Source organism: Thalia democratica, unplaced genomic scaffold (assembly GCF_965202585.1).
Source record: "Thalia democratica unplaced genomic scaffold, ktThaDemo2.hap1.1 HAP1_SCAFFOLD_1644, whole genome shotgun sequence".
NCBI classification, from domain to species: domain Eukaryota; kingdom Metazoa; phylum Chordata; class Thaliacea; order Salpida; family Salpidae; genus Thalia; species Thalia democratica.
The window spans coordinates 1729-17470 of NW_028140473.1; the positions used below are offsets into that span (position 1 = coordinate 1729).

At 26.2% G+C, this 15742-nt stretch overlaps 1 protein-coding gene across 1 annotated transcript; it reads left to right on the forward strand.

Moving 5' to 3' along the window:
• The first annotated feature begins 1088 nt into the window (after window positions 1–1088).
• LOC145848734 (uncharacterized) lies at window positions 1089–13008 on the forward strand. Its single transcript, XM_082954010.1, has 16 exons — window positions 1089–1165; window positions 1679–1789; window positions 2165–2280; window positions 3282–3435; window positions 5537–5596; window positions 5785–5880; window positions 7741–7862; window positions 8108–8279; window positions 8459–8518; window positions 8707–8802; window positions 9652–9773; window positions 9981–10137; window positions 10579–10893; window positions 11551–11718; window positions 12557–12794; window positions 12996–13008. The coding sequence occupies exons 1-16, from the start codon at window positions 1117–1119 to the stop codon at window positions 13006–13008; spliced, it is 2049 nt and encodes a 682-aa protein (XP_082810136.1). The 5' UTR covers window positions 1089–1116.
• The last annotated feature ends 2734 nt before the right edge of the window (window positions 13009–15742 follow it).

Below are 15742 nucleotides of genomic sequence, written 5' to 3' on the forward strand. Positions count from 1 at the left end.
ACAACTTTAATGAATTTTTTTCAAAATTAAAACCACTTAACCATGAATTGCCATGCGTAAATTTCCCAACCATTTGCCCTTAAGCGTGTGAAAAAGAGTATAAATGAGTAGAAAATTTTAATATTTTTCATAGTATTGATGTTTTTACCGTTAAAAGATTAGAAACAATCTATGTATTATATGAGTGTGTTTGTTATTTGTAAAATGTTTAAAGTAAGTTTTGCAAGTTTGAAGCTCTTAAAGACTGTTAATAAATAAATAACCATTTTACATTGGTAGCTGTCAAACTTGCACGAGCGTACAAAATTGGACGAGTACACAAAATTGCACGAAGATACTTTTGCACGAAGACAATTTTGCACGAGGAGATAAAATCGCACGAAGACAATTTTGCACGAAGACATTTTTGCACTGGTTGAATTTTTTAACTTTATTATTTTTATTTTTTTATCAATTTTCATTTTTTTTAAATTAGTTTTTTTCTTCATTATACTATCACTGTTACCCCTAACCCTTACCCTCGGTAGATAAATTATTAATAATTTTTTTATTTTATTTTTTATTATCACTGTTACCCCTAACCCTTACCCTCAGTAAGTAAATTTTTTTACTTTAACTAATTTTGTTTATTTATTAGTTTTTTTAAATATTTATTAGTTGTTTCTTATTTTAATTTTACTAACACTGCTATCCCTAACCCTTAACTTCGGTCGGTAAATGCTTTTGGTTTTTTATTAATTTAGTTTTATTTGTTTTTTTAAATTTTTGTTAAAAACATATTTTTTATTGTTTTAATTTTTTGTTATTTATTTTTATTATCACTGTTACCCCTGATTCTTACCCTCAGTTGGTAACTTTTGTTTTAATAAGCTTATCTTTTTATTTTCTTGTTTTTGTTTACTTTTTTTTCTTTTTATTTTATTAGTTTTTTATTATCGTGCAAAAGTGACCCTTCGTGCAAAAAAGACCCTCCATGCAAAAGTGTCTTCGTGCAAAAATATCTCTTGCTTCTAAAATTCTTCCTCTTCGTGCATATTTGACCCGTTCCCTGTTCTTTGATCTACTCAAAATTATATTTTTACAGTGATTATCACTTAATAAAGTTAAAGTATAAAAATGAGGGTTTTGTTTTCGGTTTTTCTCACGGCAGTATTGTTTCTTGAAGGTAAGTTGTAATTAATTATTTTAAGTTCTATGCATACCTGTTTAACGCATTTTAAATTTATATGTTACATTTTTACAAAACGACGGTTTTAATTTAAATGTTTTTTTGAGTTTGATAAGTTAAAGTTTGTTACTAACGAATAAAAATAATGAGAATGAAAATCTTAGAAAAAGTATAAATCGTAAAGTTTAAAATAAACTTCAAGTAAAACTATTGACAGTAACATATATAATAAATGTTTTTTTTTTAATTAACACATTTAGTTGTAGTTTCCGAAGCGGCTACTCGTGGAGGATTTTTACCAGAAATAAATGCCGCCGACAAAAATTTTAAGTTTAAATAATAATTAAATTGGTTATTAAAATCATTAAAAATGATAAGAATATGATATTTGTTTTTGCAATAGTGTATACGTTTTAAAACTAAAAATACAATTCTTAATAAAACACGTCTTATTAATACAAAACTTCTTAGTTACTTATAAGGAAAATTATATAATTATTTTTATCGTAGTGACAACAGCAAGAACAACTACAGCGGACGAGAAAAAAATAGGAGAGTGTTTTGACAAATGTTTTCCTGTGCCAGGTTGCGTGCCATGCAGAAAATGCTTCTTCCGTTGCGGTTCGTTATAGTTTTTGTACTCTTTATTTTACTTTTGTTTTTTTAGATAAAGAAACAGTTACAAAATTCTACCTCACGCGACGCCCCTGGCCACAAACACACAATTATAATTTTGGCTATCAAGTTCTTAGGGTCGTTAAATGACTTAAAACACAAAATCACCAAAAAAAAGTCTGTTAACATTTAAGCTTTTTATAACAGACAATAGTTATTAAAAATATTTTCTACATCTCGAATTGTAAGCGTAATCAATAAGTTTATAATAACAGTATGGACATTATGGACTTTCAGACGACTTTTTATTTTTTATTTTTTGGATATTTTAAATACTTTATTTTTTTCATTCAACTGAAAATATTTTTTTAATCTTTTTAGGAGAAAACGAAGAAATACTACAATGTACATTGATTTGTAGAAACCTTTGCAGTAGATGTCCATTTGCCTTTAGCTGCGTTTCCAGATGCGTACAACAAAACCAACTTTTAATAAAAGTAAGTTCAAAATTAAAAAAAACTTATACTTAAAATTTTTATAAAAACAGTATGCTCAGGTTTTTAATGAAAGCTTTAACTATTTTAATGCAACGAAGCGACTGTAGAATTTATCGGATATTTTAATTTAATTAGAGAATATACAAAAACTTTTCGGTGATGTTACAAGTTTTGTAGAAAAGGGAAAAATGAGGATAAGCGTGACGGTATTGATAGAACAGGGGTGTTCAGTCGGCGGGCTAGAAGTGTGACAACTTTGTAATTGGCGGACTGGTTTTAATACATGAGAATTACTTAAGTACCCAATAATTTTCGAATATACAGTAATTTTATTTGGTTTTTTTTTAAATCCAGTGCAAGTTTTCCAGTCTTCCGTAAATTGTACCTAAGACTTTTTTTTTGCTCTCTATTTCAAATGCCTAAAAAATCTAGTATAAGATTCAAAATCTGGTTTTTCAGATTAGATTTACATGCTTGAGGGCAGTGTTCAACTTAAATTTTGTAAGCACTGACAGGCCGGTTACTTTTAATCTGTGAGCTAGATCTGGCACGTGGGCCGTACGTTGCTCTACCCTATGTTAGAGTAAATCAAAATCCTTTTTCCCATTAGGGCTGTTTTTTCCAATTTTCAACGAGAATAGCGAAGGAGCCAAATAAATACAACTTCGTTTGTGATTACGATTTCTAATTTCTGTCCAATCCACGTTGGTAAGTGCAAAACAGAAAAGTTTAATCCACATAAATAATTTTGTTTAGTCTTTCAGTTAGTTTAACGTTCTAACAGCCAACTTTCTTTTACAAGGTTGCAGAAAACAATTCTTATCGCAGATTTGTTTAAAAGTTTCTAAGTTGTTTATAAAATATTGTAGAACAGTCACAGTTTGATTTATTATAATTGTTTTAAAATAACTTAGCAAGATTAGTTGGCGATTTATCTGAATTTTTGTCATGTTTACAATAACTAAAATTTGACTTTATCATCTTAGATAAAAAAAAAACAGGCAACAAAACAACATAACAACTTCTTTTCCGGAACCAATATCGAGCCTTTAACGAGTTTTGATTATTATGAAGACCAAGATGAAGACTTCTTTGGTGTTACTGAATCACCAAGCTACGACTACACATTTGAGAACACAGACATCAGTAACACAAGTAAAACCGTATTCTTGTATTTTAAACTATTTTGTTGAGGATAAGTGATTAAAATTGGTAACTAACTTAATTATAAATGAAAATAACGATATGACTATAAACAAATCTATGAACAATTTAATTAAAGGTATAATAGTACAAGTTTTTTTGCACTTTTTTTAAATTATTCTTTTTAATTGTAGCTTCCCAATTGGATACTATTGAAAGATCTTTGTCAGGACCTAATCTCGTCGACGAAAAATGTTGAGTTTAAATCATATGTATTTTAATTTGTTATCAAGATCATTAAAAAATGATCAGAATGAGAACACTATTTTTACAACAATGTATAAACCCTTTAAACTAACATACAATTCATAATCAAGTAAGTATGAATAATACTAAACTTAATAGTTATTTATAAATAAAACTAACTAAAAACTTTAACTGTAGTGACACCAGCTGAGAAGAAAAATATAGGAAAGTGTTTTGATGAATGTTTTCCTGTGCCAGGTTGCGTGCCATGCAGAAAATGCTTGTTCAAATGCGGTTAGTGTTATTTTTTACACTTTAAGTTGTTTAGCAATGAAATATTTAAGTGTGAATGTAAACTTGAAGTACAGATCGTATTTATGTACTTCAAATATTGAGTTATGTATTTGAGAGCGTGTTGATTAGTAGGTGTTTCATCATAATTTACATAAACTTGTTGTAATAACTTATCATAAAATATTTATTCAACATTTTAGTAAGGTTTTAATTGTAAACTCTACATAAATTTGCAATGTGAATTTTAGTTGTCAAAAAAAGAATTAGATATAAACAAGACAAAAGTATCGTATATAAGTCCAAAAATATTTAGTTGTAAATTATATACTTGACTAATATAAAATATTTTTTTTAAAACTCAAGTTCTTTTGTTTTACACTAGCTTACAATAGTCAATTAATCTATATAATATTATAGTTTTTAAATTATTCTAATACTTTAGTACTACCAAATTAAACTTTAAAACTTTATCGTAAACTAAAGAAAACCTTTTAAAAGATTCAAAGTAAAGTCGTTACTCGTTAGTTTTTTTTTTACAAAAATTTTCAACTACAATCAAAACATACCATTACATTTTTGACTATTAAATTTTTAGGGTTTAGTTAAATGATTAAAGCACAATATCAATAAAAAAGAATATGTTCACACTTATAATTTTTGTAAAAGAACAATAATTATTTAAATTCTTTTCTACTTCTTCAATTTTTATGTTTAGTCAATAAGTATCTAATAATAAAATGAACATTTATGGAATTTCAAGCCAACAAAAACTTTTTTTCAATAAATATTTAGAATATATATGAGAATATCTTACGTTTTTGTTTCCTTATTATTCTAACAAACTGTGTTTTATCTTTAAAGAAGGAACACCTATCCCTAAAAGTGGACCATGTATAGCAAATTGTAGAAACAATTGCAGTAGCTGTCCAAATGTCTTCGAACGCGTTCCCGTTTGCCTGAAACTAATACAATCTATACTAAAAGTAAGTTTAAAAAATAAAACACTTATACTTTAAAGTTATGAAAAGTGTTTTCGCGGTCCTTGGTACTATTCTTATCTTACATTTACTTTAGAATTTTATATATATAAAATATTTAATAAAGTCACAGTTTGATTTATTGAAATTATCAAAAAATAACTTATGTAAGGTTATTTGGCGTTTCATCTAAATTTTTGTCATAATTTATAACAACTAATACTTATTTACGTCATCCAAGAACAAAACAAACGCGACTACGACGTCACAAACAACAACCCAACCTAACAACCTCTTTTCCGAAACCAATACCGAGCCTTTCACGGTTTTGGGTGATTTTGAAGGTTTCATCAATGCTACTGAATCACAAAGCTACGACTACACATTCGAAAACACAGACATCAGTAACACAAGTAAAACCGTATTCATGTATATTAAACTATTTTGTTGATGATAAGTGATAAAATTAGTTACTAACTTAATTATAAATGAAAATAACGATATGACTATAAACAAATATACGAATATAAAGTTTTCAACTGAAGGTATAATAATACAAGTTTACTTGCTAATTTAATTATTCTTTTTAGTTGTAGCTTCCCAATCGGATAATTTTGAAAGATCTTTATTTGGACCTAATCTCGACGACGAAAAATGTTGAGTTTAAATCATATGTATTTTAATTTGTAATCAACATAGTTAAATAATAATCAGAATGAGAACACTATTTTCACAACAATGTATAAACTTTTTAAATAAAAAAAATGCATCTTAAAGTAAGTATGAATAGTACAAAACTAAATAGTTATTTATAAATATAACTAACTGAAAACTTTAACTGTAGTGACACCAGCTGAGAAGAAAAAAATAGGAGAATGTTTTGATGAATGTTTTCCTGTGCCAGGTTGCGTGCCATGCAGAAAATGCTTGTACAAATGCAGTTAGTGTTATATTTTTACATTTTAAGTTATACAGCAGTCAATTGTTCAAGTGTGAATCAGTGGCGTAGCGTGGTATTTTGGTCAGGGGATGCGAAAATTTTTTTCTCAAAAAAAATCCCCTAAATTAAAACTTTTGTAATTAGCTATAAAAAGTTCATTTTATAAGTTTTATTATTGAAATAAATTCATTAAGTAAAATTAGTTCGAAGTAACTGTTTTAAAAATTACTTATGTATTACAAAGTTAGACAATTAAAAAAAAGTACATATTTCTTTAGAATTTTTATACTCGCACAAATGTAACTTAGTAAATAAAAATTGTTATAACTACTTACAGTAAACTTTATATCTTTAAAAATAATTATATTCAATAAAACGAAAGTATCTGTTTTATTTACGAAAAAATTTTCAATCTCTTTAATATACAATACAACAGTGATAACAACACCTCATTGCACACAATTTAAATTAAGTTACCCAGAAGTTAAAATAGACCAGCTTTATAACTGTTATTTCAACTTATTACAGATTTGTAAATTTGTTAAAAGTATACTTTAAAATTTTAATTCATCTGATTGTATTTGTTTAAAATAAAAATCACAAACAAAGTTTATTTCTCATAGGCCGACACGCTTTTTCTTGTGTGTTTACAAAAATAAAGATCATAAAACAAGCAGTAGTCTCAAAATTTATTGTAGCATAAAAAAAAAATTAAAATTGTTTAATTTTCCTTTAAGGGTGACGTATTTTTGTAAATTTTTTGTAGGAAAGTCTGTCATAAGGTATACTAGTGCGGTGCATTAATTAATTGCGTACGTTTTGAGTCTAAATTCTTATGAAGTTAATGTAGTTTAAAAACTTTTCCTTATGGAGTTTTTCATCAATATCATTAATATCATGCGCACCTAACAAGTATATTGGATAATTTCCCTAACATGTCACTAATTGGTATCCAAAATTTCGTTTAACTTTTCGAATGCTAGATAAACACAGTTGAAAAAAGGTAAATTAAGCAAAAAATTAAACAATAAAGGACAATGATATTACATTCTTTTTTTTTACTTCTTTTCTTTTTTTGGGTGGCACGCATGCGCCAGTGTCCCTCCCTACGCTACACCCCTGATGTGAATGTAAGCTTGAAAAACAGATCGTATTTATATGCTTTAAATATTGAGTTTTGTGTTTGAATACGTCATGATTAGTAGATGTTTAATAAGTTTTTACACTAATTTGTTGTAAACACTTAATCATTTATGAATAATAAAACATCTATTTAACAATTAGTAGGGTTTTTATTTTTAAACTCTTAATAACAATGTGATGTGAGTTGTAGTTGTAAAAATAAGAGCTAGTTATAAACAAAACAAAAGTCTCTTACATAAATAAAATAAATTTCATTCGTATTCTATAAACTTAACTAGTTTAAAACGAATTTTTCTTTAAAAACAAAAGTTCTTTTGTATTATACTTGTTTAAAATAGTCAATTAATCTTTGTAATGTTATGGTTTTCAAATTATTTTAATAGTCTAATAGTACTAAATCAACTCTTATAACTTTATGGAAAACTAATAAGAATATTTTTGACTATTAAATTTTTAAGGTTTAGTTAAATGATTTAAAGCTCAATATCAATTAAAAACTATTTGTTCACACTTATGCTTTTTGTAGAAGAATAATAATTTTTTTTTTCCAATTCTTCAATTATTATTTTTAGTAAATAAGTATCTATTAATATAATGAACATTTATGAAATTTCAGACTTATAAAACATTTATTTTTCTTAAGTCTTAGAAGATTATGAGAATACTTAACAGTTTTGTTACATTAAGTGTCTAACAAACTGTATTTTATCTTTAAAGAAGGAACACCTATCCCTAAAAGTGGACCATGTATAGCAAATTGTAGAAACAATTGCAGTAGCTGTCCAAATGTCTTCGAACGCGTTCCCGTTTGCCTGAAACTAATACAATCTATACTAAAAGTAAGTTTAAAAACTAAAACACCTATACTTTAAAGTTATGATAAGTTATGAAAAGTGTTTTTGCAGTCCTTGGTACTATTCTTATCTTACATTTACTTTAGAATTTTATTTATACAAAATATTTAATAAAGTCACAGTTTGATATAATGAAATTATTAAAAAATAACTTATGTAAGGTTATTTGGCGTTTCATCTAAATTTTTGTCATAACTTATAATAACTAATACTTATTCACGTCATCCAAGAACAAAACAAACGCGACCACGACGTCACAAACAACAACCCAATCTAACAACCTCTTTTCCGAAACCAATACCGAACCTTTCACGGTTTTGGGTGATTTTAAAGGTTTCCTCAATGTTACTGAGTCACCAAGCTACGACTACACATTTGAAAACACAGACATCATTAACACAAGTAAAACCGTACTCATGTATTTTACACTATTTTATTGAGGATAAGTGATTTAAATTGGTAACTAACTTAATTATAAATAAAAGTAACGATATGACTATAAACAAATATATGAATAATTTAATTAAACGTATAATAATACAAAATTACTTGCTTTTTTTAATTATTCTATTTAATTGTAGCTTCCCAATCGGATACTATTGAAAGATCTTTGTCAGGACCTAATCTCGTCGACGAAAAATGTTGAGTTTAAATCATATGTATTTTAATTTGTTATCAACATCATTAAAAAATGATCAGAATGAGAACACTATTTTCACAACAATGTATAAACATTTTAAATAAAAAAAATGCATCTTAAAGTAAGTATGAATAGTACAAAACTAAATAGTTATTTATAAATATAACTAACTGAAAACTTTAACTGTAGTGACACCAGCTGAGAAGAAAAAAATAGGAGAGTGTTTTGATGAATGTTTTCCTGTGCCAGGTTGCGTGCCATGCAGAAAATGCTTGTTCAAATGCGGTTAGTGTTATTTTTTACACTTTAAGTTGTTTAGCAATGAATTATTTAAGTGTGAATGTAAGCTTGAAGTACAGATAGTATTTATGTACTTCAAATATTGAGTTATGTATTTGAGAACGTGTTGATTAGTAGGTGTTTCATCATAATTTACATAAACTTGTTGTAATAACTTATCATAACATATTCATTGAACATTTTAGAAAGGTTTTAATTGTAAACTCTACACAAAATTCCAATGTAAATTTTTGTTGTCAAAACAAGAACTAGATATAAACAAGACAAAAGTATCTTATATTAAAAATATTTAGTTCTAAATTATAAACTTGACTAATATAAAATTTTTTTTTTTAAACTCAAGTTCTTTTGTTTTACACTAGCTTACAATAGTCAATTAATCTTATAATATTATAGTTTTTAAATTATTCTAATACTTTAGTAGTACCAAATTAAACTTTAAAACTTTATCGTAAACTAAAGAGAACCTTTTAAAAAGATTCAAAGTAAAGTCGTTAGTTTTTTTTTTACAAAATTTTTCAACTACAATCAAAACATACCATTACATTTTTGACTATTAAACTTTTAGGGTTTAGTTAAATGATTAAAGCTTAATATCAATAAAAAAGAATGTGTTCACACTTATATTTTTTGTAAAAGAACAATAACTATTTAAATTCTTTTCTTCTTCTTCAATTTTTATGTTTAGTCAATAAGTATCTAATAATAAAATGAACATTTATGGAATTTCAAGCCAACAAAAACTTTTTTTCAATAATTATTTAGAATATATATGAGAATATCTTACATATTTGTTTCCTTATTTTTCTAACAAACTGTGTTTTATCTTTAAAGATCGAACACCTATCCCTAAAAGTGGACCATGTATAGCAAGTTGTAGAAACGATTGCAGTAGCTGTCCAAATGTCTTCGAACGCGTTCCCGTTTGCCTGAAACTAATACAATCTATACTAAAAGTAAGTTTAAAAACTAAAACACCTATACTTAAGAGTTACGACAAGTATTTTCTCGGTCGTCGTAACATTTCTTATCATACACATTTACAGTTTGATTTACTGAAGTTATTTAAAAATAAATTATTTAAGATTTATTTAGCGTTTTATCTCAACTTTTGTCCTAAAAAAAATACTTACAAAAACTAATACTTACTTACGTCATCCAAGAACAAAACAAACGCGACCACGACGTCACAAACAACAACCCAACCTAACAACCTCTTTTCCGAAACCAATACCGAACCTTTCACGATTTTGGGTGACAATGTTACTGAAACACCAAGCTACGACTACACATTTGAGAACACAGACATCAGTAACACAAGTAAAACCATATTCATGTATTTTAAACTATTTTGTTGAGTTTAAGCGATTAAGATTAATTAACTGTTTAATTAAAAATAAAAAGAATGAGATGACTATAAATAATAAACTAATTCAAAAACTTTTAAACAAAAGTTAAATAATAAAAAGTTTAGTAATAAAAAGTTTTGTTGTTTTACATTGTTTTTATTATAATGTTCAACTATAGTTTCCGTAGCGGGTACTAGTAGACCAATTAAGCAAGAGTTCAATGACACCTGCAAAAATGTTTATTTTATTTTTATTTGAGTTATATATTATTAATTATGTAAAACTAAGAGCATCAAATATATATATATTAATTTATATATTTGATGCTTTTATTTAATCAAATGCTTAAACAAAGCTTGAAATGTTTAATGTACTTTAATAAACTCGAAAAATAATTTAAATACATTTTTAGATTGGGGTGAATGGGTAATTTCTGGTCAGTGCAGTGTTACGTGTGGAGAAAATGCAGGGGTGCAGTTGTACACTCGTACGTGTGTGAATGGAGAGAAGGGAGATGACGGCTGCGACGAGGGAGAAAGTGAAAAATTTGAAAAGTGCGTGTCAACAGAACCTTGTCCTTCCTGGTCGCCTTGGTCCGAATACTCGGCGTGTAGCGTAACTTGTGGCGAAGGAGAAAGAATAAAAACCCGAGTTTGCAAAACATCTGATGAAATTGTTGATGGGGCTTGTCCAGGAGAGAATAATGAAACAGATGTTTGCAATAAATGTTTGTAAGAAAGTCTAGTGGTGTTTAAAATCATAAATTAGCTTAAATTCCGATTTTTTTACTTAAACCCTCGAAGAACATTCATACTATTACACCTACACTACTGCTTATTTTAATTTTAAGGTTTGGTATTTCAAACTTAAAGCGTCTAAGAAAGTTCTTTGTATCAAAATTATTCTATTATAGTGGATCTTCATTTTACTTTTTTTCAAATTGAAATGTACAATAACATTTTCAAGATTAATTTATATTTATTAAAGCGCGTACTGTAGGCTTATAAAAAGAGTATAAAACACCTATAATAAAATACCGCAAGACTGAACTTTGAAATAAAATTATTTCATCACATATGTTAGGTTAATTTTTTAACGTAAACTTTATAAAAGTTTTAGGTTCTAATTTAACAACAATATTAGAAGTAGTTTGTGCTGCATACTTACTTTTAAACTCACCTAGCGCAGCAGTTTTTTCTACTTAAAGAAAAAGAAGCATATATGTATATTTCAAAACAAAAAAGCATAAGTTTTAAGATTACTTTTTACTTGAATATTGAATAGTATAGCATATAAAAGAAGAAAACACAAAAAGAAAATTTTCAGTATATAAAAAAAGTAATTAAATTAATTGTAGCAATGAGTTAATTTTTATCTAAACCAGATCCGTGTCCTACTTGGTCTTCTTGGAGTGATTGGAGTGGATGTACTGCTTCATGTGGAGGAGGAGTGCAAACAGCATTCAGAATTTGTGTTGCTGGCAACCAGGGTGAAGACGGTTGCCTTGGTAACGACATCAAGATAAGAGTTTGCGCAGATCAAAGTTGCTCATGTTAGTTTGAATTTTGGAGTATACTTTACGATTACGTTTAATATATAAGGTAAATAATATATTCATAAATTTAATAGTTTTATATAAAAACAGATTTGTAGAACTTGTACCGTTTTTAAAACCAATGTTTCATTTGAGATGAACATCTAATAAACTAACAAACAAAAAGTGTATTGAACTTCTTTTATTTGTTTTAAAATTACACTTTTTTCAAAAAGCTAAAAATTTTTCGTTTCCAAAATAAAACTTGAAACTTTGTAAATACAAACATTTATCTAATCTAAAATTTTAGAGATTTTTAAGTTAGGAAGAATATTTTTAAACCGTATAAAAGCAAACATTGTTAGCAAGCCTTAAAACTTTAAACATTATAAGCTATTCCTACAAGTAAAAATTTATGTATTTTTAAAAACTATATTGTTAGCTACAATTTAAGATAGTTTATTGTTAGAAGAAAAAATTTGAATTGTTTATTTCTCATAGAAAATTGACTATAGCTTTCTTTATTGATATTTAAAAACTAATCAAAAATTCTTAAATGCTTTTCTACGAGTCAGTTTAAAAAATACTCATTTTAATATTATAAAAATAATAAATATAAGTACTGTCTCACACTAAGTTTAAATTTCCCCTAATCTTCCTAAAAATTGTCAAAGGAAAGATATTGCAAACATAAAGTAATTCTGATAAAAAAAAAAAAATTCTAGCGTTATGAAACTTTGAATATATCTTTGTAATCATGTTATCTAAAACTTAAAATTAAATTAAAGAGTTTTCAATGTTTTAAATCAACTAAATGCCAAAGAAAAAACCTTTTTAATATTTTAATGCACTTCAGTTTGGAGTGAATGGGCAATTTCCGGTCAATGCAGTGTTACCTGTGGAGAAAATGAAGGAGTGCAATTGTACACTCGTACCTGTGTAAATGGAGAAAATGGAGATGACGGCTGCGACGAAGGAGAAAGTGAAAAATTTGAAAAATGCGTGTCAACAAAACCTTGTCCTTCCTGGTCGGCTTGGTCCGAATACTCGGAGTGCAGCGTGACCTGTGGCGATGGTTATAAAAGTAAAAACAGGTAAATATAGTTTTATGATTAATTAGTTTTAATATTCATTAGTTTTTTAAATTATATATATTTGATAACAACGTCCATGTTATGAGTAAAAATCCCGTGAAGTTTATTAAGTACAAGTGTTTAAAGTATGTTTTTATTATTTATAACACGAAAAAGATATTTTTAATAATCAAAAGAATTAAATTACAAATATTTTAACAGAGATAAAATATGATTGAAATCGTCTTAAATTAAGTCTTATAAAAAAGCAAAAACTATAATCGATAAAAGAGGTATTTGTTTTGATATAGTAGTATTTCAATATTTAAAAAGTGCAATGTTTATTGAACGATAAAAAAGAGTGCTTAAAATAATTGGTCCTAGGAGCTGGTGTACAAAAAAAACCTTTTGGCTATTGAGTCGCACACCGCTTGGGTACAGCTCAACGTCTTGTCGAAGAACATTAAATTAAAATATTACCTGAAAATTTGAACCTTATTAACGTAGTTAAAGTTTTATTACACAACAAACTGCAGCTTTCAATTTTTTGTAGGTATTGTCTGTACGGGTTTGAAGGAGAGAATGGTTGCTTGGGATCTAATTCTGAAATTGAACAGTGCAACTTGGGAGATTGTTCAACATCATCAAAATGTGACTTGAAAAAAGATTCAAACTCTTTATGCGCTTATTGGAAAAATAATGGATACTGCCAACCTACATACAGGAATTATTCTTACATGCAACAAAACTGCGCAAAAACTTGCTGTGAAAAGTTTAAAGGTTTGTGATAGTTTTCTATGGAAAATATATACGTAAAGTTAAATAGGATACCAAGAAAATATAAAACTTAAGACTAAGGTTTTTTTATGTAATATTAAAAAGTTAAACAATAAAAAAATAGTATGTTTCAATATAGTATTATATAGTATTTATTACATGAGATATTTCTTAGTTAGTAAATAGATGCTATATTCAAACTTAATTAATACGTTCTTAAATCAAAATAAGTTTTGTTTAAGTACCTAAGTTATGTTGTTCTAATTAAGAGTTTATACTTAAGCCAATTTATTTTAAAATAAATTTTGGTTGCGCTTATGTTGACTTTAAAAATGAATAGCTTAAATGTTTTTTTTAATAAAGTAAACATTTGACAGACTCAAACTATTATCTGTGTGTGGATCTAGAATCCTCACAATATTGCCGATTATACAAAAGATTTTGTTCTGCTAATAATTATATACAAAGGTCCTGCAAAAAAACGTGCAATAAATGTTAAACCTTAATAACTAAAATGTTTTTATCTACTTAAGAACCAGATTTATGATGCTTTTGATAAAATACTGACGGCCTAAAATACCCACGAATCTCTTTTGTATTACAATGCTGTTTCTTTTAAGAATTTAATAAAACTTATTTTGGTTTTAGTTTTTTTTTTAAGTACTTTTAAGAGTCTTAATTAAACAACAATAAAACATTAAATCTAAAACGGTTTATTTTATACTTATATTTTATACCTTTTTAAACGTTTGCATCAAAATAGCATCCTATAGAGATTAAAGTTTTGTCAATTCATTACACAATTCCTTTACGTTAACATAATGCAATGAATACCAATGCACATTTTAAAATAAACAAAAAGTCTTTATATGACTTACATTCTTTTTTATCTTTACAGGAAATTAACTTTAAGCAGCTTTTAAAACATTACTAAAATTGAACAATTTTTTAATCAAGTTACGTTTTTATTTTTTTCTTGCAGCATTAAATTTTTAATAATTTTTGAGACTAATTTTTCATATATTCGCAAAAGTGTTTTTATTTAAACTAAAAACTTTAAAATAAGACTAACAGTTATAAATATATTGATATATAATAAAACAGCTTGTAGATTTAAAAAAGTTTCTTAGGTTTATAAGATGTTATTTTAGTGCTACTTTATTATTACTTTCATTATTCGTTGTTTTTGTTATGCGTATGTTTCTACTAAAATCTGTTTGAAAGTCAGTCGTTATAAAACTAACATTTTTATACATTTTTTTATATAATTTTGTTCAATAATTTTTTATGTAAAAGCTTTATAAGAAATAAACATTTATGGTTTTAGTTTTAAAGTGAAATAGCAACGAGTTTAATAATTATTGATTTATTTTTAATCTTATTATACATTTTAATTTAAATCTCATACTACAAGATTTTATTTTTATGACACAAAATATAAAACGTTTTAGTTCCGTTTTAGTTATATAATTTTAACACATTTTCTAACAAAAGGTCTTCGTTTTATACAGTTGCACTTAAAATTAAATTAAAAAAAAAAATTGTTCTAATATTAATATAGTTTTTAGATAAAATGAGTGGACTTGTAAAACTTGTTGTATTAATTTTAAATGTATAAATTTTTGTTTAACTCGCACAGACTATTATTAGTTGAATGTATAAAGAAATTAAATTGTTAATTAGCATAAGTAAATGAAATATGTAATAACAACAAGTTCTTATTTTTTAAGTTTATTAGTTTTAATGAAACAGTATTTAGTAAATTTTAGTAATGTTTGTAAAAACAGTTTTAATTTTATTGATAAAAGCTACAAAATAAAATAAGATCTTAGCAAAGTTTTATGAATTTTTGTATGCAAAATAAAAAACTTTTTAAAATTATTATAGTTTGTTAGTTTTTTCTGATGACTAAAAACACAATGTTTTTTTCTTAATAGTATTTCAGATATGCTTTTTAGTATACAGTAGTTATGTTTGTTAAACTAATGATGAAGTATAATTACTGACATTTTGAAGGTCTATCAAACTTGCAAACTTGCCTGCTATAACAAATATAAAATTAAATGAATAATTTTTTTTTAATGATTGCATAATAGTTTACTAATAGTTTTTAAATAAAAAAATCTAGTTATTGAACAAAATTATTTTCTATCTTATCAGTAAAATTAGTTTTTTACAACTTTTCCATTAAG